This window comes from Lasiodiplodia theobromae (genome assembly GCF_012971845.1).
Source record: "Lasiodiplodia theobromae strain AM2As chromosome Unknown scaffold_8, whole genome shotgun sequence".
In the NCBI taxonomy this organism is placed as follows: Eukaryota; Fungi; Ascomycota; class Dothideomycetes; order Botryosphaeriales; family Botryosphaeriaceae; genus Lasiodiplodia; species Lasiodiplodia theobromae.
In genome coordinates, this window is record NW_023336574.1 from 231,502 (window position 1) to 253,941 (window position 22,440).

A 22,440-nucleotide genomic window follows, 5' to 3' on the forward strand; every position below is an offset into this window, starting at 1 on the left:
CCTAAATCAAAGGAAAAGTGGTGCAACGAATGAGGTATCCAACTTTTTGTAACCGCCAGAAACGACCTTGAAGCACAAAGGGAAGAGATGACTCGGAGGAAGCGCCGAATGGCAATCGAGAAGCGCCTCTGTGAATGCATGACTGAAGCCCACCGCCCAAATGCACATGATCTGATAGCGTACAGCCTGTGACAGAACCTTGAGGAAACGAAGAGAAAGAATGCCCATGTCCGTACAATTACATTAGAAAAATGAAGAACCAATAATCTCGCAAAAGTGGTATCTCTGCAAAAGCCAATAGGAAGAAAAAAGGAACCCCCAGGGCGACAAGGAAAAAAAAATCAGCCGTGAGTCATAGGCTTACTCTGACGGCAGCGTCTAAGCAGAAGGGTAGCGAAGGATCTCTTCGCAATTGGCGTCGAAGCGCATGGACCACAGGCGCATCGCAGTCATCAGCTTCTCCGTCTTCTCCAGCTCCCTGTCGCGTCCGAAGATGGTGTCGACGAACTCGCAGCCCGAGTTCTTGCCCATTGAGACGGGCTTCTTGTCGCCCGCCTCACGCTTGGCCGCCTTCCACATGTAATCCTCGCACACCTTGAGCAACTTGCTGAACCGGACCCAGAGCCGTTCGCCACTCTCCAAGAAGTCCTCGACCAATTCGCTGTTCTCTTGCTTACGAATCTTGGACATAGCCTCCTCAGCCCGCTTGACCTTGCCCGCCAATTGGATGAGCAGCAGCCACAGCTCGCCGGCAATCTCGGACATCGGCGTCGCCGGCCCATGGTGAAACACGGTCCAGTCATAGATCCACTTGCCGAGTGAGTTGGCGTCGAACACACTTCCGAGGAGGAGGATGGGGTCTTCGGTAGGGTCCCAGTTCTTGAAGGAGTAGCCGGCCGGAATGCCCGCACGACGCGCGTCCTCGTCGGTGGCCTTGGGGGCTGCCTTTGCCGGCGGAGAGCGCTTTGGTGTCGACGTGGCGGTGGGCCGTGACGAGTGCGAAGCGCGGCGGGCGCGCGAGCGGGTGGCGTCTGCCTCCTTGTGCTCCGGGACCTGGGTGTAGACCTTCTCGTAAGTAGTGTACGGATAGCTTTGGTGCGGTTCGTAGGGCGGCGGCGGGCTTTCGCGGTAGTAGTCGTCATAGTCGTCGTCAACGGCCACCTTGCGGTAGGATTGCGAACGAGTCGAGCGATTCCTGTCGCCGCAGCCGCAGTACTTGCAGTCGCAAGACTTGCCGCACGGCGCGCCTTCCGGAGCGTAGTGACTGCGACTCCGCGGTCGTGTACGGGAGCCACTTACAAAGTCGTAGGCGCGTTGCGGCGTCGACTCGCGCGAGGTATATCGCGGCGAGGCGTACGAGTAGGCATACTGCGGTGGTGGGGGGCGCGAGTAGGAGTAGGTCGGCGGGTCGTACTGGCTGGCGCGACGAGAGTGGTGCTTCGGCGATCCTCGCGGCGAGGAGTACCTGGTAGAGTAATAACTGGGCCCGTGGGGGGAAGGCGAGACGGGCGGAGAGCGCATGTAGTCGTAGGACATGTAGTTCGGCGGAGGAGCCGAATACTGCGCAGAGGAATACATTTCGAGGTTGGTGTTAGGAATAGATGGTGAGAGGATGTCGGCAGAGAGAGGAGAGGCGGGTCAGGGTACTATAAAGACCCGTCACCGTGGCGAATGCGGCGTTGTGGTGGAGCGCGCGCAGGTGAGCAGCGCGGCACAGAGAGAGGGAGGTTCGGTCGCGGAGAAGTGAGGAAAAACCGAGTCTCTGTCTCTTAACATTGGAAGCGTGGCTGTGTGCTGCTGGGTGGCGGCGGAGGGACCGTGGCGATCCGCGGCGAGGTACGTTGTCGCGTGGTGGTGGTTGTTGGCGAGAGCCAAAGGGAGTGAAAGCACCTGGCGGGCGGGCGGGCGGGATCGATTTTATTGTGAGAATCCTTGCGACCGGGACTGGGGGAGGAGGTTAAGAGGGAGAGGACCGTGCGCGAGTGTGGCTGGAGTGGGCGCTTGGGTTTGGTGCCGGGGCCTTCCTTGGGCTCCTGTAGCAGTCACACCGCCGGGCCCAGGTCCATCAACGATCGGTGAGAGGGCGTGAGAGCCACTGATGCGCGGCAGATCCAAAGCCTGGTGGGTCGCGAGAGACGTCAGACTGCCAGTTTTTAACGTCGAGCGCTGACGACGGTCACGCACCACTGGTATGTATTGCTCCTCTCATGCAGCCTAATAATAATCAGCCCCAGAACAACCCAGAGGCTGCGCGACGGCTTTGGTAAGCACTTGCCGCCGTTTGACTCCCGGCCTGGCCAGGGTCTCGCGATTCAGCTTCGTGGTTCATGCGGCAGGGTAAGGCAGGCAGTCCACGGCCGCGCCGCCTGTGCAACTCCACGCCGCTCCGCTGCCTTCGCTTCCCCTGTGTGAGCCGTTTGCCTCTCCAGCCATCCCCGCGCCGCCGTCCCGTTCGCATCCCGCGCCGCCCGGCGGCCCTGGCGCCCAACGCTGCCGGGACGCCCTGGGCACGTCGACCTGAGCCGCACTCAATTCCTCCCACAATTTCCGCATGCTTTTGATGAGGATGAAAATTTTTTCGCCGCTGTTTCGCCCACCGCAAGTTGGCTGGCCCTGCGAGGCCTGGCCCAGCATGCCTAAGTCCACGCGAGCTGCGCTTGATTGGCGTGCAGCTCCGGCCCGCGTCGTGCATTTCAGCCTAACTGCCTTCGCCCCCAAGCCCGCAGCTGCTTTCGCTCCGGCCATGTGCGGCGCGACGTCTTCTTCGCGACTCTCAGCCAGCCCATTGGCCGCAACACCATCGCGCAGACGCGGAAGCCTGTCATGCTTCCGCCGCCCGCCTCTCCCAGCACCACGGCTGCTGGGATTGGGCCTTGTGGCCTGAGCGAGGATCCGCTAGTGGCATGTCTGTCCCTGGCCGCGTACAACGCATTCCTGCATGACTTATTTTTTTCCTTCTCGCCCTTTGACTCTTCCTCTCTTTCCTGCTTTGTTGTCATTGTTCATGCTTTCGATTGTTTTCTCTGCGATGATGGAATCGCAGGAAAGAGCTTGGGTAATTGGTGCGCGCCCGCAGCCACGCGCCCGGTGGCTGGCAGGGCGACGGCTGCGCGTTGGTCCTTGACCGGCAACCACGTCAACCGGGCTGAGGGTTCGCGCGTCATGCACGCACACCCAAACCAAACAACAGCCCGAAGAGTCATCTCTGCAGCCGGTCAAGAGCCTGGATTGACCGGTTGCCATCGAGACTGCCCATCGCGATGACGTTGTTCTGTGGCGGTGCAGAATCATGTTGAGCCATCGGTTCGCTATCCTCTGCCCACCGCGTCCGCAAATAGACAAGCATCACGTGGGAAAGGGGCAAGATGGTGAGTCGCACACATTGGTCAGAAGAGTAATGCTGTGCCGGATCTGCCGCTCTTGTCAGACCCGCGTGCCGGTACGACGCTGGGTTCCAGACATCCGAATGGCCCGTATATCACACAGGGCTTGCTATCAATAGCCGCCTACTACCCTGTCGGTCGATTGGCTTACTCTGCTCGAAGGACAATTGTCTTGGAGCGGGCGAGAACCCGATGGCCATTGGTGGTTGGCTCTGGGCACCCGACGCTATACGATTCCCTAGAGGTCTTGCTACTATGAGTGAGGCGAGGCGAAATTATTGGCTGGCTGGTACATACATGGGCGTGCGCATGCGAGAGCCGCAGCGGAGATCACCAGGGGTGTTGCAAATCCACAGACCAGGGAAGATGCCGACTCATACAGCCAAGCACTCTTTGTCAAGCCCGTCGTGCGACGTTCGACAGGGCTCTTCACCCTCGCACACTCAAGCTTTGGAATTGGCGGAGCTGAATGCGGGCGCGCCCCAGCCCTGAGCCCTGGGACTGGGGGAATGGCTCGTTACACATGTTGGCGCACGATGACATCTCACAAGATGCGCGCAGTCACAAGTTATGTGTAAGTTCATGTGTAAGTTGTCAGAAGCAGACGTGTCTGCAAAATCGAGTGGCAGGTATGTCTTGTGGCGTCATTTGTCGCCGTTGGGACCGGGGAAAGAAGCAGGAATGGCTGGAGTTTTTGCTTCTTTCCGATGCAGTATGTGCTGACTACTTTTCTTTTTTCTCATTTGTCGTGTGTAATACGGAGTGTAGTCTTGGCAGAGCAAAAGAAAGGAAGGAGCTGCATTTCAGAAGTAGCTCTCGGGAATAGTGTTTGCTTGCGAGCATGTGAGCATGGAAGTCACAGATCATGCATTGATCAAGGCTATTGCTTTGTGGTACTTGTTGCAGCGGACCGTACCTTAAACTACCGAAACACAGTCGAAAAAGCTCCGCTCGGTCTGAATTGGCCCAAGCAACTGAAAAACAAAACATTTGGCTTTATGCGAGATGCTCGATTGGTTGTTTGCACACTCTTGGCATAACGTCGGCTGGCTGAACTATGCGCGGGGAGATGCTGCAGGAACCAGACTGGGGAGCTCTGGGGAAGGCGTCAATGCTGTAGCCGCCGGCTTGACGCTGTTCGACGTTGAAACACACAGCATGAATTCGGAGAAGTCAGCCGTCACGGAGCTTGGCAATCACACGACTCGCTTGATTTACAGGCGGCTGCAGCAGTTGTGTCTCAGAGCCCCTGAGCGCTGATCATGAGGCTTCGAACACCCATCCGGAGAGAGCCGCAAACCGAGGGATTGGCGAGTCACATTCGGTACGACGTATGATGATCGATCATGTGGCCGGCCTGAAATATTGCTTTACGAAGCAAGGCAGCGGAGCGGGGCCCCGCAACGGAACGCTCGCCATTTATGCGAGCCTGCTTTTCGAGAGTAGAGGGAAGGTGGTGATGGATTACGTCAACGGCGCGCGCGGGTTCCTGGGCGCGCCGTCTCAATGCTACCCCGCGATCCCCGAAACGGCGGAGCCCCTCACTACACTATCCACTTCGTGGGGAAATAACACGATTTTTGCAACTTTCGGCCCGCTACACCTGACCGGCTATACCGTCGTCCAATGGCTGCACCGCCCTGCTCGGCTGCTCGCTAATCCGCTCCACTCGGCCAACGACTATAAACACGCAATCCTCACGGCGCCCACCGGAGCGAACTGAAAGAGCAACCTTAACTATCAATCCAATTATAGAAGACCGCCCTGTCGCTCGCCATTTCCGCCTAAACATGCCCATTCGCCCACATCGGAGCTCTGTCCACCGGCCCGCACGCGCACGTCACCGTCAATGGCCACCGCCGGGGTGACATGACAGCGGCCGGGGGGACTGCGTTTAAGTAGACTTCGCATCGCCCGTCGAATCCAGTCCGTCCAGCTCCTCTCAAGCTCAGGACTTCACAAGGCCCCCTGGAACAAGATGAAGTTCGCCACGTCGATCATCGCCGCGCTCTGCGCATCTCTTACCGCCGCCGCACCCACCGCCCAGTCTCTGGACTTGAGCCAGTACAGCAAGCGCGCGGATTCGAGTCTCGTCGGCTACCTGGGTGCCTTCTTCCTCGGCGACGAGCCCAGCGTCTACTTCTACCGCAGCAATGGCAACAACGCAATCTCGTTCTCGGCCCTTAATGGCGGTAACCCGGTTATTGTGCCCACTCTCGGCACCGGTGGCGTGAGAGACCCCACTATCATCGCTGGCGGGGGTGACGAAGCGGGAAAGAAGTGGTACATTATCGGGACGGATCTCGATATCTCAAAGGTAAAAGCCGAAACTCAAAAACTGAATTCTGTCAGCACACAAACTGACACAAACAACTGCAGACAACCTGGGATGCTGCCCAGCGCACCGGCTCGCGCGGCATTTTCGTCTGGGAATCGACCGATCTGGTGACGTGGACGGGCGAGCGCCTCGTCGAGGTCGAGGACGCGACGGCGGGCATGGTCTGGGCGCCCGAGGCCATCTGGGACGCCGAGGCGGGCAAGTACCTGGTGCACTGGTCCAGCAAGTTCTACGCCACCTCGGACACGGCCCACAGCGGCTCCCCTTCGGCCATCAAGATCCGCTCCGCCTACACGTCCGACTTCAAGACGTTCGAGGCCCCTGCCGACTACGTCGACTACTCGCCCAGCTCCGTCATCGACCTGACGTTCCTGCCCCTCGGCAACAACGCTTACGCCCGCTTCATCAAGAACGAGACCGCTACCAACGTCTTCACTGAGATCAGCACCGATGGCCTGTTCGGCACCTGGACCCGTCCTGGCGGCGCCAGCGCTATCATTCAGCAGAACGTTGAGGGCCCTGCCGCTTACTGGGACAACCAGGTCGACGGCAAGGCCTACCTGCTGCTCGATTTCTTCGGCGGCGATGGCTATGCGCCGTACGTGAGCGAGGATGTGCAGGCGGGTACGTGGACGGCGGCGGATTCGAGCGCTTGGCCTAAGGATTTGAGGCATGGCAGTGTATTGGCGGTTGACCAGGCAAGGTATGATGCTTTGGGAAGCTCGTTTGCGTGAGTGGAGGATAAAGGGGGGTTGGTTGTGGGTGTGTATATAGGTGGGTAAAGAGTGGGAATTTATTTGCGTGCTTTTAGCCCTTGAATTCCAGGAATTCTGCTGAGTGAAGTGTTTCAGTTCAATGTGATGTATTCCTTTCCCTTCCCCGGTTGCCCTGGTTGACTCTAAGCCCCTAATGGAGATGAAAGTTTGGGGTTGGCGAGATTGGGGAAAGTGAGAGCCGCTAAAATGATGGCATCAAGTGCTGCACGAAAGTAGGCCTCTGGTAGGTGGAATAATGGGGAGTATCTTCTTGGTGGGCTACTGAAAGAGCGGGTGGCGCTAATAGTGCTGCTAACGAGAAGGTCCGGAAGGTCTCAACTATCCCAGCCATCATCTACTTACAAAGCCAACTTGTCATAGAACCTTTATTATCTGAAAGGACTATACACGTATATCACGGAGCACCAACACCTCTAGCCCTTTGTAATACCCCAAAACTTCACCTGTCGTACTCTTCACTAAGTCGGAGAACCCCAGAAATGTCATCAAATCTTGGAAGTGTTTCCACATTTTATTACCTTCATACACACTAATGATGCGTATTCTAAACAATATGGTGGCCGAATCCATGGCTTAGTTCATTAGTGGCGGAAACGATGACAATATCGTGTTTGATTTGGGCTCAGATGTGCCACCTAGCTCGAATCATCCAACCACCGATCATCCGCAAAGCCAACCAATTGCAAGGAACTGGTGACCTCATGATAAGTGTACTTTTGTCTGCATTTGATCAGATTTGCACATGAGGATAAGCGGGAAGCCTCGCACAATCGCCCCATGCCTAGGGCCTTGTTTTAGCTATTCTCAATACTTTATATAGCACCTCATACTTCTCGTTCCTTAAGATGCTAACTATTCACGCGCAACTAATGCCTAAGCCATATTAATCCTTCTACCAACGGATATCACTCGGCCTCGTTTGTTCTGTCTGCGTCTTCTCGCTCGCTAGAAACATTTGCAGCTTTAATAGATCCACTTCCTCAATTTTCCCACATACTTCACTTCAACAAAACCTATTGATGCTGCTCCCCATCATCTTTGCACATAATCTCTTAGCATCAACCATACTTTAACCCTCTCACGCCCTGACAGGCACGCTGATCGAGAGGACTCCGACAGGAGAGAGAAAGACAGCCACCCAGTTTGCAGAAATTAACCTCAGCGTTCCGCCCCAAAACACAACAGTGAATGCCTCGACTTGAGCGACACGCAACAGAGCCAAAGAAGGTGATCATCTACAGCTATCGCATCTATGAGGATATTTCGGTTTATAAAATATTGCAACCCCCAGGAATGATCAAGTGATGGCTACGCGGGTTATTGCGGCACTTGTGCGGAAGCGAATTGCCTGCAGCGTGATTACCATGCCTAGCACAGCCTATGATGTGTCATTTGAAGTATCTCAACAGCTGCTTACATGCATGTGATGCGCTAAAGGACTCGTGGTTGAAGCACAGCGCAATGACGAACACGTGGTACAGGCGCCACGCTGCATACAGCAACGACCCGACAGGCTATAAAGACGTCCTTTACGTTTCGAGTCCTTCTCGATGCAACATTAAAGATTCAACCAATTCAATGAATTTGACTCTCAGTGGCAATGGATCACTGTGCGTGCGGTTCTTCTTATTACGTCTTCTCAATTTGGTCGAGTTGCTTGACCTCTACTAAGAACATCTACATAGCCCAGTCCAACAATCAATAAAACGGTGAACTGTTTCACCTCATCCGAATGCTGGACCGCAGAATTTTTCCACGAAGCTGCCCCTCATCATCACCACCATCCATAAATGCTGTACACCAATGCCCCTAATCACTTCCTACCTTCCCGAAAATCCAACTTTCACAATACAACCGCCGCAACGCCGCGCGCAAAGACAGTACAATTCATATCATCATTTGAAAACTATAGAACAACAAGCAATCGTTGTTGACGAAGTGTAGAACTCAGTCAGGACGATGTACCCGTATTTTATAGAAAACGTCCAAGGCTACACTAGCAGCGAGAGCGCGTGCGAGCTTGCACGAGACAAGTGAGCAATGATCACGCGCAGACCCTGCAGTGAGGTCACTTGATGGCGCACAAGGCTAGAAAGACACTCTGCACTGAAGCTTCGTGATGGCATTGTACGTTTTGCAAGACGAGAAGAGTGAGAAGAAGTTGAAGCCTTCGCCGCTCCGCCAAAATCACGGACAACACCTTTCACGCTCCAAACACCTCCCAACAAACTCTCACCAAGCTCTTCCCATCCGAGCTACACACTTCGCACACACACTCGATCAAGAACCCATCCTAAAAGGAAAAAAGTCTTTCTGATTTCCAATATGCTACAAGGAACTGAAGATGAAACCTCCCCCACGTCAAAACCACCTTCTCCCTCCCCGCTATATACTTTTCCCCACCTCTCAAGGAAAACCACCAAGAAGGGGAAAAGAGAGAGTGACCCCAAATCTACTCATCTCAACCACAGCCTCTCTCTCACCCCCTTCCCTTTTCCTTGACCTCCCCTCATCACCCACCCCCTTCGAAGAAAAAAAGCTCCAACAGATCGAAGCAAAAACAACCATGGTATCTCCGCTCCTCCAACGAAGAATCAAAAAAAGAAGCAGCCCTTTCACGACGCAATGACCCAGAAAATGCCCACTACCCAACCACAACAACAACACGCAAACCATGCTGCCATGCTGCCTAACCCACCGAACCCACCACCACGAACAAACAACACACCAAACCATGCATCGAAACCACCTCCTCACCCTCACCTTCACGGAGGCATAGCCTTGCCCGGATCGTACGAACCAGGCACACCCTTCCCTTCTCCGCTCGTCCTCGGGCTCCTCGCCGGACTACCCGGCGACAGCCCGCTACCGAAACCAGCCGGACTCACCAGGCCTGGGGAGCCCGGAGTCAGGGGAATGTTGCTGTTGGGGGGCACGTAAGGCGGGTGCGGGCCTTCAGGTGGGGCGGGCTGCGCGTGCTTGATCTCCTTGCGGCCGTTGGCCTTGTAATAGAGGATGACGTCGCCGCCGCCGCGCCAAACGTGCGCGCGGATGGTGGCGAGGGTCATGGTTGGGGAGATGAGCTGGATTTGCTGAGTCAGCTAAATGAAGTTTTGACCTTGTTGTGGGGTTTATCTTGAGGTGGAGACGTACCTGGTTGTTACAGTAGAGCTCAAGGTATTCTTCTGGTCTTAGTGCATTGGGATCGGGCTGCTCTGGCGGAGGTTCGATGCGTTCAGCAACGTATGCCATGATCTTGCGGGCACGGAGCATTCGGTTGGCATTGAGACGGTTGTTTCTGGGATTCACTGTTAGCAAGTCGGGGCCGGTGCTCAACTTATTTGCCAAATCTTGGACTCACCCATCCGATGCAATAGCCGGCAGAATATTCTGGTACGGCTCGAGAATGAATGAGACCTTCACGATCTCCTTGAAGGGAATGGTGTTCTGGAGCAATCATGTTAGCACCGGTCCTTTAGGTCTGCAAAAAGCGCCATACCTTTAGCAACACTTCACCCAGCCATTTAGGCGCCACTTTTTCTATGAAATCCGCTTGTTGTCCCAGAGATCCCACAGTTCCTTCAAACAAATCCGCCACACCACCAGAATCTGGCCTGTCTTCCTGAATGAGAATGGAAGTTCCAATCGGAGGCTTCAAGACTGGCGTTTCGTTGGCCAAACTAGGTGTAATTGCAGAAGTTAGGTTTTGCGCTCCCTCTTGGAGCTCATCCTCATAGCGATGGCGAATGGCTTGGATAACTCCCAGAAGATTATCCTCGATAACACGATCTTCGCTCTTCGAAGTGTGGGAGTCTGATTCCTCGGGCGTCTCTGTGGGCGACTCCATGGAGGGCTTGCTGGTGGTATCTGACGTGGTTGTTCGACCCAGCTTCTTCATACCGCCGAAGGACATTTTGAATTTGCGGCCGAACATGGTACCCTCTTTATTGTTCTCCTTGTCGCCATCTGTTGGCGACTGAGCCTCACCAGACTTACGGGGCTGGCTGGCGCTACTCGGTGTCGTAGCGGCCTGCGTTCGGGGGCTGGTCGAAAAGTAGTCACCGGAATTCCTCTCTTTGCTACCGCCGGACGTTGTCTGCTCGAGCTGAGTACCCTCCTCGGCGGTTGGCGGCAGGTGATTTGTGGTTTGATGTGTGTGCGCGTGAGGATGGCCACCAGGAGTGGCAACACCAATAGCCAAGCCTGGAGTGGTGACAGGGAGATGAAACCCGTTGTTAGCGCGCAAGGTGGTGGCAGACGAAGGGGCAGACCCTTCTTTCCAACCATTCATCTGCGCGTCGGGTATCTCGATAGTGCCTGGTGATTTTCTTTGCTGCTTCTTCTCCAATAGGATGTTTTGCCGGAAAGACTCATCTCTTTTGATCTCTTCGTCAATCAGATTTGCAAAGAGATATCGTAGTATCCACTTTCCCAGGTTGACTATACCAAGTTAGTGACTCATAACCATGGTTGCAGAATTTGAAATTCCAACTCACTTCTCTGGTCTTCTCTGAATTCAATAGCTTCTTCCAACTGCAGCTCATCCGCATACATCTCGGCATCGAAACAATAATTCTCCTCCAAGACGCAGGTCAAACTACCCGTTCTCGTATCAACAGCGCACCAATGCGCAACCGTCTCCGTGGTGTTCACCTCCGGGGCCACATCTTCAAGGTGGCGTTTACCAAACGACTTGATCGGCGCGCATTTCAAAAGGTCCCAAAGCATGACCTCTCCGGCAGTATCCAAAGTAAGAACCCGTCTGCGATCGCTCAAGAGGAAATGCTTGATTAAACCGTTCTGCCCCTCTATTGAGAAATCAGGCAATGGTCGCATCGGCGTCGGACCCTTTGCTTCGTCTTCGATCAACTCCGGCTGCTTCCTTAAGCTTGCAACAGAATGCAGAGTCGCGGATTCCTGGTCACGATCACGGTAGAGGTGGAAAGACGCGGCATTCGACATACGCAAGAGTGCGTTCCTCGGGATCTTCTCGGCTGGCGGCGCAATAGACATGGACGGCGGGCTTGTCGGAGAAGTCGGAGATGGTATGCGCGTACGGGCCGTGGCGGAGCTAAGACGGTGGTGCTTATTATCCGGCAGTTGGACATCGGCCTCGGTATTAACGTCTTGCCAGCGATTTATACTGGAGCTGGCGGTTGCAGTCCATACGTAATCACCGGCCACGGCAACCTTGCTTACGCCTCCATGCTCCTGGCAGACCGCAACCGACAATCCTTCGTCCATCTCGATGCAGCCTCTTACGTCTGTTTTGGCGACAAGTCCGGAGCGATCACTGGAATAAAAGACGGAGAGCTGCGGGTGATCCGAGTACAGCGACCACACACTGTCGTTGTGCATGGTCAAGGTATACATGCACCTACCTGCGGTCAAGGACCACACTTTGACCGTCTGATCTGACGACGCTGTCATGATCGTATCACCTTCTTTGGCAATCAGGATATCCCGGATGTTGTCCGTGTGGCCCACGAATTTGGTAATGCGCTTGCCGGATCTTGAGTCCCATACCCGGACGATGCTTTCGGGGCCACCGCTCGCGATCAGGGAGTTGGTGGCGGCGAGGGCGTAGACTGAGCCCTTCGCGGTGTTCTCATCGTCACCGACGGCAATCTGCAACGTCTTGCCGCCACCATTGAGATCCCATAGGTTTATCTTGCGGTCGAGACCACCGGAAGCAACCCAATTGGCGGTGGGGCTGGGCGAAGCGAGGCACTTGACGTAGTCGCTGTGCAAGCCGAGCGTCTGCGGCGGGAGGGCATCATGGCTGGCGGGGCGCCAGAGCTTGACGGAGATGTCGGAGGAGGCGGACACGAGGGCTTCGTTGTTCTGCGCAAGGATGATGTCGTTGATCCAGTGAGTGTGGGCCTGCACTTGCTGCCTGAAGGTTGTCGCCGGCTTCGGGGCGGGCGGCGCATCGTCCAGGCCAGCGAGCGAGCCGTAGCCTTCGCGCTCCTGAGCCGGGCGCAGGTCGAGGTGCGTGTCCCAAGCGCATATTACGCCGTCTCTGCCGCCAGAGTAGCTGTTCGGGAGACGCAAACGGTCAGCGTGCGGCGCTGGCGGCGAGGATGGGGATGACGTACAGGATGGAGTTATAAGGATCTACAGCAAGACCATTGACACCAAGGCGATGGCCGGCTGCGGAGTTGGCGAGAGGCAAGACTACGGCGGCGGTCAGTTGATATAACTGGGCTGGGCTGGTAAGCAAGGGTGAATTACCGTATGAGATACGCTTGCGCGCGTTGCGCCCCATCCCACTGCTCGGAACCGCGCGCAGCGGAGGTTAAGCATGTGGGTTCGACAACACGCAGCGGGGGATGAGCTCGCAGAGCTCGCAGGTTTGGCGCGGGAAAGAAGGGAGAGAGGCGGTGTTGTCGAGGGGGCTGGGGTGCGATGTGTGGTCAACGGTGGAAAGCTGGTGGTGGACTTGTGCCATGGGGCGGGCTAAGGTGCAGGGCTGCGGCGCAAGCAAGCCATCGCTAAGCACGCAGCGCGAGTCGAATCAACCGCCGTGACCTGAGCGCTCAGCGCGCGAGGCCAGCACCGCACCTGAAGGATCGAGTTCCCTGGACTCCTGCCAAGCAGCGAGCCCGACGGACAGGTCCCGCATTTGAGCAGCGCGCCGAAGCCTGGGAGCTTGCCCGTCTCGCTGTTCGCGCGGCCTTCTGGAAGACGGCTAATGCAGCAACCCCACGTCCGTGATGTCAAGGGAGGGCGCACGACCAACCAACGCCGATCGCTCCAGCGCCCGCGTTGTACCGCGTACATAAACCCCCCTCCCGCCAATGCCGCGCTCGTGCAAGCTCTCATTTATCCGCCCAGCTGTGCGTACACGCGGCCGCCGCAGCTTGGACTTCGTTGCATCTGCATCCAGACGGCACAGAACACCAGCCCGCGAATGGTGCATGGGAGATTACTCGCGTGCCGCTCGGCAACCGCATCTACGGAAATAAGGGCCGAGAATTGTATCTAAGCAGAAATGCACAAAACCCCAACTTTTGGCACAACCAAGGCCACCTGCGCCCCGTGCTATGCAGTCTATTTTCCCCAGTCATAACCAAGCTCTAGTAAGCTCGTGTGCCGAACGTCGGTCACACTACCCACATGACACCGATGCAAGCGCCGTGGCGCATTAAAAGACGAAGGATGAGGAATTCGGCTGCAGCCTCCCCGCTCAACCGCTCAAAAGATCCTTCACACTCATGCCTCGCGACACCGGCGTCGACGCCTTCGAATTGGCCCCGCTCCACGACCTACGATCGTTGTTCAACATCAGCAGCGCCGCTGTCGCTTCGTGATCCTCCCGAGAATCCGGTTGAGGCCCCAAAGCCGGGCTCGTCAAGGCAAAGCTTGGATGCCTCGATCTGCTCTCTGCCCGACCAACCACCGACGGCGAGGGTAGGATGGATGGAGAAGTTGTGGTTGAGTGCGCCGAGAACGAGAAGCGGTGCTGCGGGATGCCGAAGATGTTTGGTGACGTGTTGACCGAGCTCAACCGCCTGTGGTCGCCATCTGCGGGGAGTAGTGCTGGGGAGGTATGTGCGGAGAAGTGACCCCGGTCTGTGGGGTATATTATGGGTGATGTTGTGCTGGAGGGCGGCCCGGGGAAGGGCGGCTGCGCACTTTGTGCGTTCGGTGTAGCTGTAGTAGGGGAAACGGCATCAGACATGTCTTCGTCCTGGTCGTTCTCCTCTTCTTCCTCGTCCTCCTCCACGTTAGTCGGCGGCTGCCATTGCGTCATTTCAGTCAACTGCTGGGGCGGCGACTCGGATGAACGCTTTGCCCGGCTTGCTGCTTTCAACTCGGCAACACAGCGCTCAAGGTAACGCATGTACTCAATGCTGGCCTAAGACATCATCAGCAAAGTGTTCTGGCGTGCAGTCGGCTGACTCGTAAGCACGGATATGTCAGGTTATGACGGATGCGCTCTCGTTTACGACCAACTATTGTTCCTACGCGAAATACGATGACGTCTCCGACTTACCTGCAGAATCGCGAGCTTGTGCATTTCCTGGCCAGTACATGCAGGGATCATGTCCTTAAGCACCCCGAATTCCTCGTTCATTTTCGAACGTCTCCGGCGCTCAATGAGGCTATGCGCCGTCTTCCGCGCAATCTTCCGCCCTGCCGCTGTGGTGCCGTTGTTCTGTTTCTTGCCACGACCTCCAGAACTCTTGCCCTTCGCTGTGGATCCAGCTGTCGTTGCAGCCTCGGTCGCTTGCGATTCCTGCTCTTGTGTAACACTCTTCTCCTCCTTCGGCTTCATTTGAATAATCTTTCGCAGCCGGGTCGGCGGCGGAGGGAGACCGTAGTCATCTTGCGTTGCAACGGCACCATTGGCAGAGCGTTTTCTCGAGTTTGACGAAGAGGAATGGGCGGTAGAAGCGACGGAATGCTTGACGGGCACTGGAGAAGTAGGGTGATAGGAGGAATCGGAAGCATTGCAGGAGGCGACGCTAGAGGAGCTAACGCTGCTTCTGCTGCGGTCGCTCATAGCTGCTGGCGGGAGGACCCATGAGGGATCGTGTGCAGCGCCGGTGTCAGGCTTGCCAGGGATTTCGGTCGAGGCCGCTGGTGTAGGTGGCAAGCTTGGGCGAGGCATACTTGGCGGATAAGCAAAGAGTGATAGGAATGTAGAAGGCGTCACGGAGCTAGGTTGCCTGGGGACAGAGGCGCATAAGAAGGCGGCGGAACCGCGTCGGACGACACCTGCGCGCCCATGATGAACTGGTCGCGTGCTCTAACTGATTGGTTTAAGGGCAGCGCAAGATGCTGGAGTTCGCCCCGAACAGGGCCCTTGCCCTGAAGCTCGGGATGGGGAACGTGGGTGGATACGCGCGCATTCATTGGCTGGAGATCCGCAGGGTAAGCTTCCACTACTCACGACCGACCAGCCAGCGCAGGGGCCGTTCCCCTCAGGCAGCCCCTATGAGAAGCTGTCTTACACGCTCGTGCTTGCGAGATTAACAGAGGACCCTTCTCTTGATAGGTACGAAAAAATATCGGCCGCGAAAAAATTAGTTGCTGATAGATAACTGCACGGGCGACTTGCCCGCTGTTCCTGTCTAGTTCCAAAGCCTGCAAGTCCCGTCCGCTCCAGCACTCATGCACCACGGCTGTCGTGGATGCCAATCAACGTCCAACACTCCTAATTGATTCTTGACCTGGTGACCGTGAAGAACCTTGAGCGGCACAATTGTCGCGTTCTCCATCAAATCACCCACCACCTTGCCATGGAAGATCTGCAGGCTACCGTCGTCACTAGCGTCGGCGAACAACGGCAGTCCGCCCTGGTGGAAGCGCACCGAGCGAATAGCCTTCTTGTGGTATCTTAATGTCTTGTACGGCTTGTTGGAAAGGTCGAGATCGTGCCAGAGCAGGCGCTTGTCGTACGATCCGACAATGAGGTTGTCGCCACCCGGATGCAAGTCGAAAGAAGAGATCCAGCGCGCACCAGGCTGCAGGATCTTGAGGAGCTCCTGCCTGGCAAGATCGTAGCTACGGATAGTTCGCTGCGTTGCAACAAAGAAGATCGGCTTCGAAGGGTGGAATTGCGCAGTTTGAGCCAGCCCCTTCAGCTTGCGGAACGGAAGTTGCGTCAAGTGTTTCGACAACGTGTGAATTGCCACGGCACTGCTTTGCCCCTGTGGGGAAACGGTGGCGAAGTATTCTCCACGCCTGTGCCAGTTGATCACCTTCACGGTCGATCGGACAGTCGCCTGAACCAGCACACCTTGCTCTTCGAGTCTGGAGCCGGGCCGACTCCATTTGGCAGGAGGTGCTTTCGGGGCGCCATCTGCGGTAGTGTGTTTTGAGGGATTTGATGCAGCGTACCCCCAGCCAGCATCAAGGATTTCGCGGCTGGCTTGCTCGACGTCCGGAGTCACGATGGACAAGCCGAAAGGAATAATGAGGAAGACGGTTTCCCCAACAGCAGCGGAGAGAATTACCGCATCTTGCCCGGGCCGCCATTTGACGACATTGACTGCCTCCTCGTCTGAGATCTTTGCGCTCCACTCCTGTCGACCAGTGAGGATATGCCAAATCTTGACGCAACCATCATCGCCACCACTAGCAACAAATCTGCCACTAGGGTCCACAGCTAGACTGCGCACGCGACCATCGTGGCCACGGAAAATTGTCGCACAAGTCGTAGGGAATGGCCTGAGCTCGTCTGGACTTGGCAACTTGGGCAGGAGAGATTCGGGATCAATGTTGAGCTTGCTTCTCCTGACACGAGGCGCAAGATAAAGATCGAGACACCTCTCAAACTTCTCTCTGACGAACTGGTCGTAGCCGGGGACTTTTCGGAGGGCACCAAAGTCAGTGGGCAGGTATTCCCGCTCCCTATCCTCCGGATCCTCTGCTTCCCACGCCTCCTTCTCCTTCTTATCCGGAAGGTACTCAGGCGGCGGGTGATAACTCTCCTCGTGGACGGGTGGCGGAAGCTTGGGCGCGGGGATATGCGTCAAGTGATCCGGTCGCGGCGCTTCGTCAGCCCACAGGTCGTACCTCTTGATCGTCGGGTCCTCTTCTTCCTGCTCCTCCGGCGGCTTGTATGGCTGTATTCTGCCTTCCTTGATAGCCTTGACGATCTTCATGACACGCTTGGCCTCGTGCTTCGAGGGGACAAAGCGTCTCTTGGGCTCAGGCGCAGCGCTTAGAGGCATGATCTCCTCCTTTCCTGTGAAGTATTCAATCATATCTGGGTAGGGGTCGTAGCCGTCGGCAGGCACCTCGTTGCGAGTAACCTGCTTCAAAACTTCCAACTCCTCCCGGCTGAGTTGCAACGGCTTGCCAGTAGCGGGGTCGGTCAGGCCAGTCCAACCCTTGGGTATCTCTATACTATCGAGCAGAGCATCCAACGCTTCGCCCTTCGCCGGGCGCATGACTTTCTTGCCATTGATGTCGTAGCCAATGTGAGGGTACGCGTCGTAGAAAGAGAGTGGAATGTCGCCAATGGTGTTCTTTTGTCCAGCGGGCGCATCCGAGTCGTCGGTATCGTATCCTGCCTCAATTTCCTGATAGACGTAGCGAGGGTTGCCATTTGCGTCGGTCGTGACTTTGTAGTTCTTCTCGAGCTTTTGAAATCCATATTCGGGCGAAGCCGATCGCATGCGAGTATCTCCTTCGCCGTCGCTAGCATCGTCGGTATGCGTGGAGCGACCATTGGTGGGCTCTCCTTTGACCTTGAGGTTTCTGATCTGGTTGCGAATGTCGTCTTCGTCTTCAGAGGAGGGAATCTCATCGCTGTCGATCTCCTCGTCTTCATCTTCTTCCAGGTCTTCTTCTTCCTCTTCGCTGTCTTCCTCCTCTTCACTCACGCTGTTGTCGGATTCGTCTTCGCTTTGCGACAGGATCCCCTCAAGCTTTCCGCCTTCAAATTCGTCGCTGGAGGCCGCATCTTCGGGGGGAGAAATGTCACGGGTGGGCGCCTTGCGCTTCCGGGACTGCGTAATCGACGGCATTGTGTTTTTGCGGCCTCAAAGACTCGCGGCGAAGCACGAATAGTACCACACAAGACGCAAAGAAGCGCGTTTGCGAGCTGCAACTTTTTTGCCGGCGCGAGCTTATCGGCTTATCTACGGCGCGGCCAAACAATCTGCCGAGGGGCGATCCGCGGCCGCTAGCGCAACCTGAATCGCGGGCTGCACTCAGCGAACTTCTTGCTCCGCGTCGCTTGGCCTTCGAACTGCCGCGACCACCCTCCTTCAACCATCCATCCTCGTGTGGCCCCACGACACAAACACAACCTCCGCACTGGCCTGGCCGTTGCTCATAACAATCGCACAGCACCCGTACGGCTCACAGTGCCTCTGGGCTCGTTGCCATGGCTCGGCCGTCAACTCGCTCACCAACTCCCGTAGGTTCGCACAAGTACCGCCGCCACGACGATCGGTACTCCAGCAGAGGCGACTCATACCGTGATCGTCGTCGCTCCCGCAGTCCTCCTGTAAGCTCATTAATGCGCTCCGCTTGCGGTTATCGGCATACTGATTCTGAACTGCAGAGGCGCGACCGTGATCGCGAACGCGACTACTATGACCCCCCGCGCAGGGACCGCTCCCGTGAACGTCGCTATGGCGGCCGTGATGACCGCAGCTACCGCCCACACCGCGATCGCTCCCGTGACCGAAAGCGGTCGCGCGACCGCTCGCCGCCTCGCGATCACCGCCGACGTGATGATTCGAGAGACCGTGTGAAGCGACGTCGGGACGACTCTGCCGATTCGAGGCGCAATGGTAGGCGCGACCCTAGCCCAGCTAGATCCAAGGAGTCTGCTAAGCCTTCCGATGTAAGTTTACACCCCGACAAGTCTTCATTAGATCAGATAACATTGAAAGGCCAGGCTCCGCCTTCGTCCACGACCGCCGACGCCCAAGCCCCCGAAGCGGAAAGCGCCGAAGCTCGCAAGCAGGCCGAACGCCTCAAGAGGACTCAGCTTTGGAAGGCAAAGATTGAAGCACAGAAGAAAGAGCAAGAACTCAAGGGTGGGGCCCGCGAGATACTGGAGGCTATGGACAGGAAGAAGGTCGCATCGCCGACAGCCGCAGCTTCTCCAGGGTCACCCGCACCGGACACCACCGCTTCATCCCCCAAGCAACAGTATGCCGGCAAGTTCGATCCGAAGGCGATCGCAAAGAAGGCGAGCGGCCCGAGCACCGCTGGTGCCAATGCCCTTGGAGGGGACGTGGCTGTTCCTTCCACGAAGCCTCCTGCAGCGACTATTCAGAGCCAAGCCCCCAAGCCCGGCTCCCTGCTCAAAGTCAAGGGCAATGTTGGCGGCTTCGGGTTTGGTCCGCGCGCTACGGATGCCGAGAAGCCAGGAGCGAAGAGAGCGCTGGATCTGGAGGACGAAGAATCGACGCGCAAGAAGCTTGAAAAGCTCCCCACTCCGGACCTTGAAGATGCTGCTGCCCAAGATGATGGAGCTGAACAGGCCGATGACGCTGATGACTCTGGTGATGACGATGCAGGCATGGCTGATGGAGGCACAGAAGAAGAGCAGGCCGCCGCCGCTCGTGCTGCAGCAGAAAAGCGCGAGGAGCGCATGCAACTTGCAAAGACGCCCGATTCAGACGCTGTAATGACCGACGCGCCTCAGCCCGTTCAGGGCGACGAAGAGGAAGTAGACCCGCTGGATGCATTCATGTCGGGATTGAGCACTATGGCTACCCCCAAAAAGCCTACGAAGACCATGTCGAAGTCCGGTCAGAAGGAGCCTATCGCCTTGTACAGTGATGATGAAGACATCAAGGAAGCCGCAGTAGACTCGGACCCTGAAGACGTTCTCGCAATGACAGTCAAGAAGAAGGCCAAGGCGACGATTGGCCAAGTCGATCATAAGAAGATGAACTATCAGGATGTCAGGTTCAACTTTTACACCGAACCCTCGGAGTTGGCCGCATTGGATGAGGATGCGGTCTCAAGCCTTCGCTTCGAGCTTGATGGTATTAAGGTCATGGGTCGCGATGTCCCCAAGCCTGTGTCGGCCTTCGCGCAGTGCGGACTCGGCCTCAAGACATTGGACGTTCTGAGACAGCTCAAGTTTGACAAGCCCACTTCTATCCAGAGTCAAGCGATTCCTACCATCATGTCCGGTAGAGATTTGGTTGCCGTTGCTAAGACCGGCTCTGGTAAAACGCTTGCATTTCTTTTGCCCATGTTCCGCCATATCATGGACCAAGATCCTCTCAAGCCGCTTGATGGTCCCATCGCCGTCATCATGGCTCCCACTCGTGAGCTGGCCGCTCAGATCGCCAAGGAAGCTCGTCCGTTCGCCAAAGCATTGAATCTTCGCGCCGTCGTCTGCGGTGGAGGTGCGCCTATCAAGGAGCAAATTGCCGAGCTGAAGAAGGGAGCTGAGATCATCATCGCCACACCAGGTCGCTTGATTGAGCTTCTTGGAGCGAACAGTGGTCGCGTTACCAACCTAGCCCGCGTTACTTATGTTGTCCTTGATGAAGCTGACCGTATGTTTGACTTGGGCTTCAAGCCTCAGATCAGCAGAATTTTGTCCAACGTGCGCCCAAAGCGCCAGACGGTGCTTTTCAGTGCCACCTTCCCGGGTGCGTTGGAGACAATCGCCAAGGAACAACTCAACGACCCCATTTCCGTCATCGTTGGCGAAAGGTCCAGTGTGCCGCCTGAAGTCACTCAGCAAATCGAGGTCGTCGAGGAGGATGACAAATTCAACCGCCTGCTTGGTATTCTTGGTGACTTTTATGACACAGAAGATGATGCTAGGTATGTGGAAACCTCTCCCACGTATACCGATGGACGAAGCTAATGATTTCCCAGAACCCTGATTTTCGTGAAGACCCAACAGACTGCTGAAAAGCTTCTCAACCTGCTTCTGAAGAAGTACTACAGCTGCGACTCCATCCATGGTGCCAAGGACCAAGTTGATCGTGACTCGGCACTTTCCGACTTCAAGAAAGGCGCCATCCCCATTCTGATTGCAACCAGTGTCGCGGCTCGTGGACTTGACGTCAAACAACTGAAGCTTGTCATCCAGTATGACGCGCCTGACCACTTGGAAGACTACGTCCATCGTGCGGGTCGGACGGGACGCGCTGGAAACACGGGCACCGCAATCACCTTCATTACGCCGCGCCAAGCTGGACGCGCGAGGGAGATTGCTAAAGCATTCACTTACGCTAAGTTGCCCATCCCCGAGAATCTCCAAGAGATTGCGGATAAGGCAAAGGGTACTAGATCGAATGCAAGCAGGAAGGGTTTCATGGGCAAATCTCTTGAACACTACGATCAGCGCCATGAGGCTGCCAAGAAGGCCATGAAGAGCAAGTACAAGATGGAGGGAGATGATGACGATGAGGAGGAGCAAGAGGACGCTGTGGCGCCTGTTGTTCAAGCAAGGACTCCAACGACGGCAGAGCCCGCTCAGACACCCACGGAGGCTAAGCCGGTCGCGAACGCCACGGGCTTCAACTTCAACCAACCCATCAAGGTCTACAAGACGGAGCAGCCAGAAGCGTCTGCTTCCAAATCCAAGTCGAACGATCCTCTCGAGCGCGTCCGCGCAGCAGCAAGCAAGATCGATGGTCGGCTCACGCAACGCAACCAACTGCGTCCCGGACAGCCCATCGACAACAAGGGACCCGATGCGGGCGCCTACCACGCTACGCTGGAGATCAACGACTATCCCCAGAAGGCTCGCTGGGCTGTCACGAACCGTACCAATGTTGCAAAGATCCTGGAAGCTACGGGCACGTCGATCACAACGAAGGGCAATTTCTACTCCAAGGGCGATACGCCCGGACCGGATCAGCCGCCGAAGCTCTACATTCTGGTGGAAGGCGATACGGAGATTGTCGTTCAGAACGCAATGAGGGAGCTGATGCGCTTGCTCAAGGAGGGAACCATTGCTGCTCAGGAGACCGAGACACGTGGCGCTACTGGAAAGTACAACGTGGTTTAGAGGAGGTGTGCACCCAGTCGAGAAGCCCCCAATTTTTATGAGCTTCCTTTCTACTTCGAGACTGCTGCGCTGACCTAAGCTCCAAAGGATCTAAGTGCGTGAAAGACGGCCATTAATCTCTCGGATGTCGCTGCCGGACTCTACTTGCGACGGCTTTAGTCAACTCACGTGCCCATTTGCAGCATAAGCTCTCCCAATTTCCAGCATTCGAAGCAAAGGCTTTGACGGAGATCTCGTGTAACGAGCAGGTTTCTTTTACGAAAAGCGGAAAATGCAGAAGAACCGGCGAGGTTTGATGAACAGCTTCCAGATACAAAGAGGAGATGCCCATTCAGTCCCATTTTCCCAGCCATTGGTAGCTAGTCTGTAGACACCTGCCGTAGTCATATAATGGATACAATGTTCACAATGCTTACGTTCCTAAGACTATTTGAATGCCTAATTATGAAGTTTGATATTTGGGTTTAAACAGTATCAAGAGGCTTC

General features: G+C 56.1%; 6 protein-coding genes across 6 annotated transcripts; 2 read left to right on the forward strand and 4 right to left on the reverse strand.

The window, feature by feature from the left end:
* Positions 1–378: 378 nt before the first annotated feature.
* LTHEOB_3094 (Vegetative cell wall protein gp1) lies at positions 379–1,578 on the reverse strand (the record flags this gene model as incomplete). The annotated part of the gene is made up of 1 exon (XM_035511979.1): positions 379–1,578. The coding sequence occupies one exon, from the start codon at positions 1,576–1,578 to the stop codon at positions 379–381; it is 1,200 nt and encodes a 399-aa protein (XP_035362987.1).
* Positions 1,579–5,361: 3,783 nt separating this feature from the next.
* LTHEOB_3095 (Glycoside hydrolase family 43) lies at positions 5,362–6,455 on the forward strand (the record flags this gene model as incomplete). Its single annotated transcript, XM_035511980.1, has 2 exons — positions 5,362–5,700; positions 5,763–6,455. The coding sequence occupies 2 exons, from the start codon at positions 5,362–5,364 to the stop codon at positions 6,453–6,455; spliced, it is 1,032 nt and encodes a 343-aa protein (XP_035362988.1).
* A 2,807-nt stretch (positions 6,456–9,262) lies between these two features.
* LTHEOB_3096 (WD repeat containing protein) lies at positions 9,263–12,765 on the reverse strand (the record flags this gene model as incomplete). Its single annotated transcript, XM_035511981.1, has 7 exons — positions 9,263–9,580; positions 9,651–9,795; positions 9,859–9,944; positions 9,997–10,937; positions 10,994–12,534; positions 12,596–12,674; positions 12,732–12,765. The coding sequence occupies 7 exons, from the start codon at positions 12,763–12,765 to the stop codon at positions 9,263–9,265; spliced, it is 3,144 nt and encodes a 1,047-aa protein (XP_035362989.1).
* Positions 12,766–13,686: 921 nt separating this feature from the next.
* On the reverse strand, positions 13,687–15,006 carry LTHEOB_3097 (Hlh transcription; the record flags this gene model as incomplete). Its single annotated transcript, XM_035511982.1, has 2 exons — positions 13,687–14,358; positions 14,497–15,006. The coding sequence occupies 2 exons, from the start codon at positions 15,004–15,006 to the stop codon at positions 13,687–13,689; spliced, it is 1,182 nt and encodes a 393-aa protein (XP_035362990.1).
* A 571-nt stretch (positions 15,007–15,577) lies between these two features.
* LTHEOB_3098 (Eukaryotic ribosome biogenesis protein 1) lies at positions 15,578–17,980 on the reverse strand (the record flags this gene model as incomplete). The annotated part of the gene is made up of 1 exon (XM_035511983.1): positions 15,578–17,980. The coding sequence occupies one exon, from the start codon at positions 17,978–17,980 to the stop codon at positions 15,578–15,580; it is 2,403 nt and encodes an 800-aa protein (XP_035362991.1).
* Positions 17,981–18,342: 362 nt separating this feature from the next.
* LTHEOB_3099 (Dead deah box RNA helicase) lies at positions 18,343–21,954 on the forward strand (the record flags this gene model as incomplete). Its single annotated transcript, XM_035511984.1, has 4 exons — positions 18,343–18,465; positions 18,523–18,807; positions 18,862–20,759; positions 20,814–21,954. 4 exons carry the CDS (start codon positions 18,343–18,345, stop codon positions 21,952–21,954), a joined length of 3,447 nt encoding a protein of 1,148 aa, XP_035362992.1.
* Between the last annotated feature and the right edge of the window lie 486 nt (positions 21,955–22,440).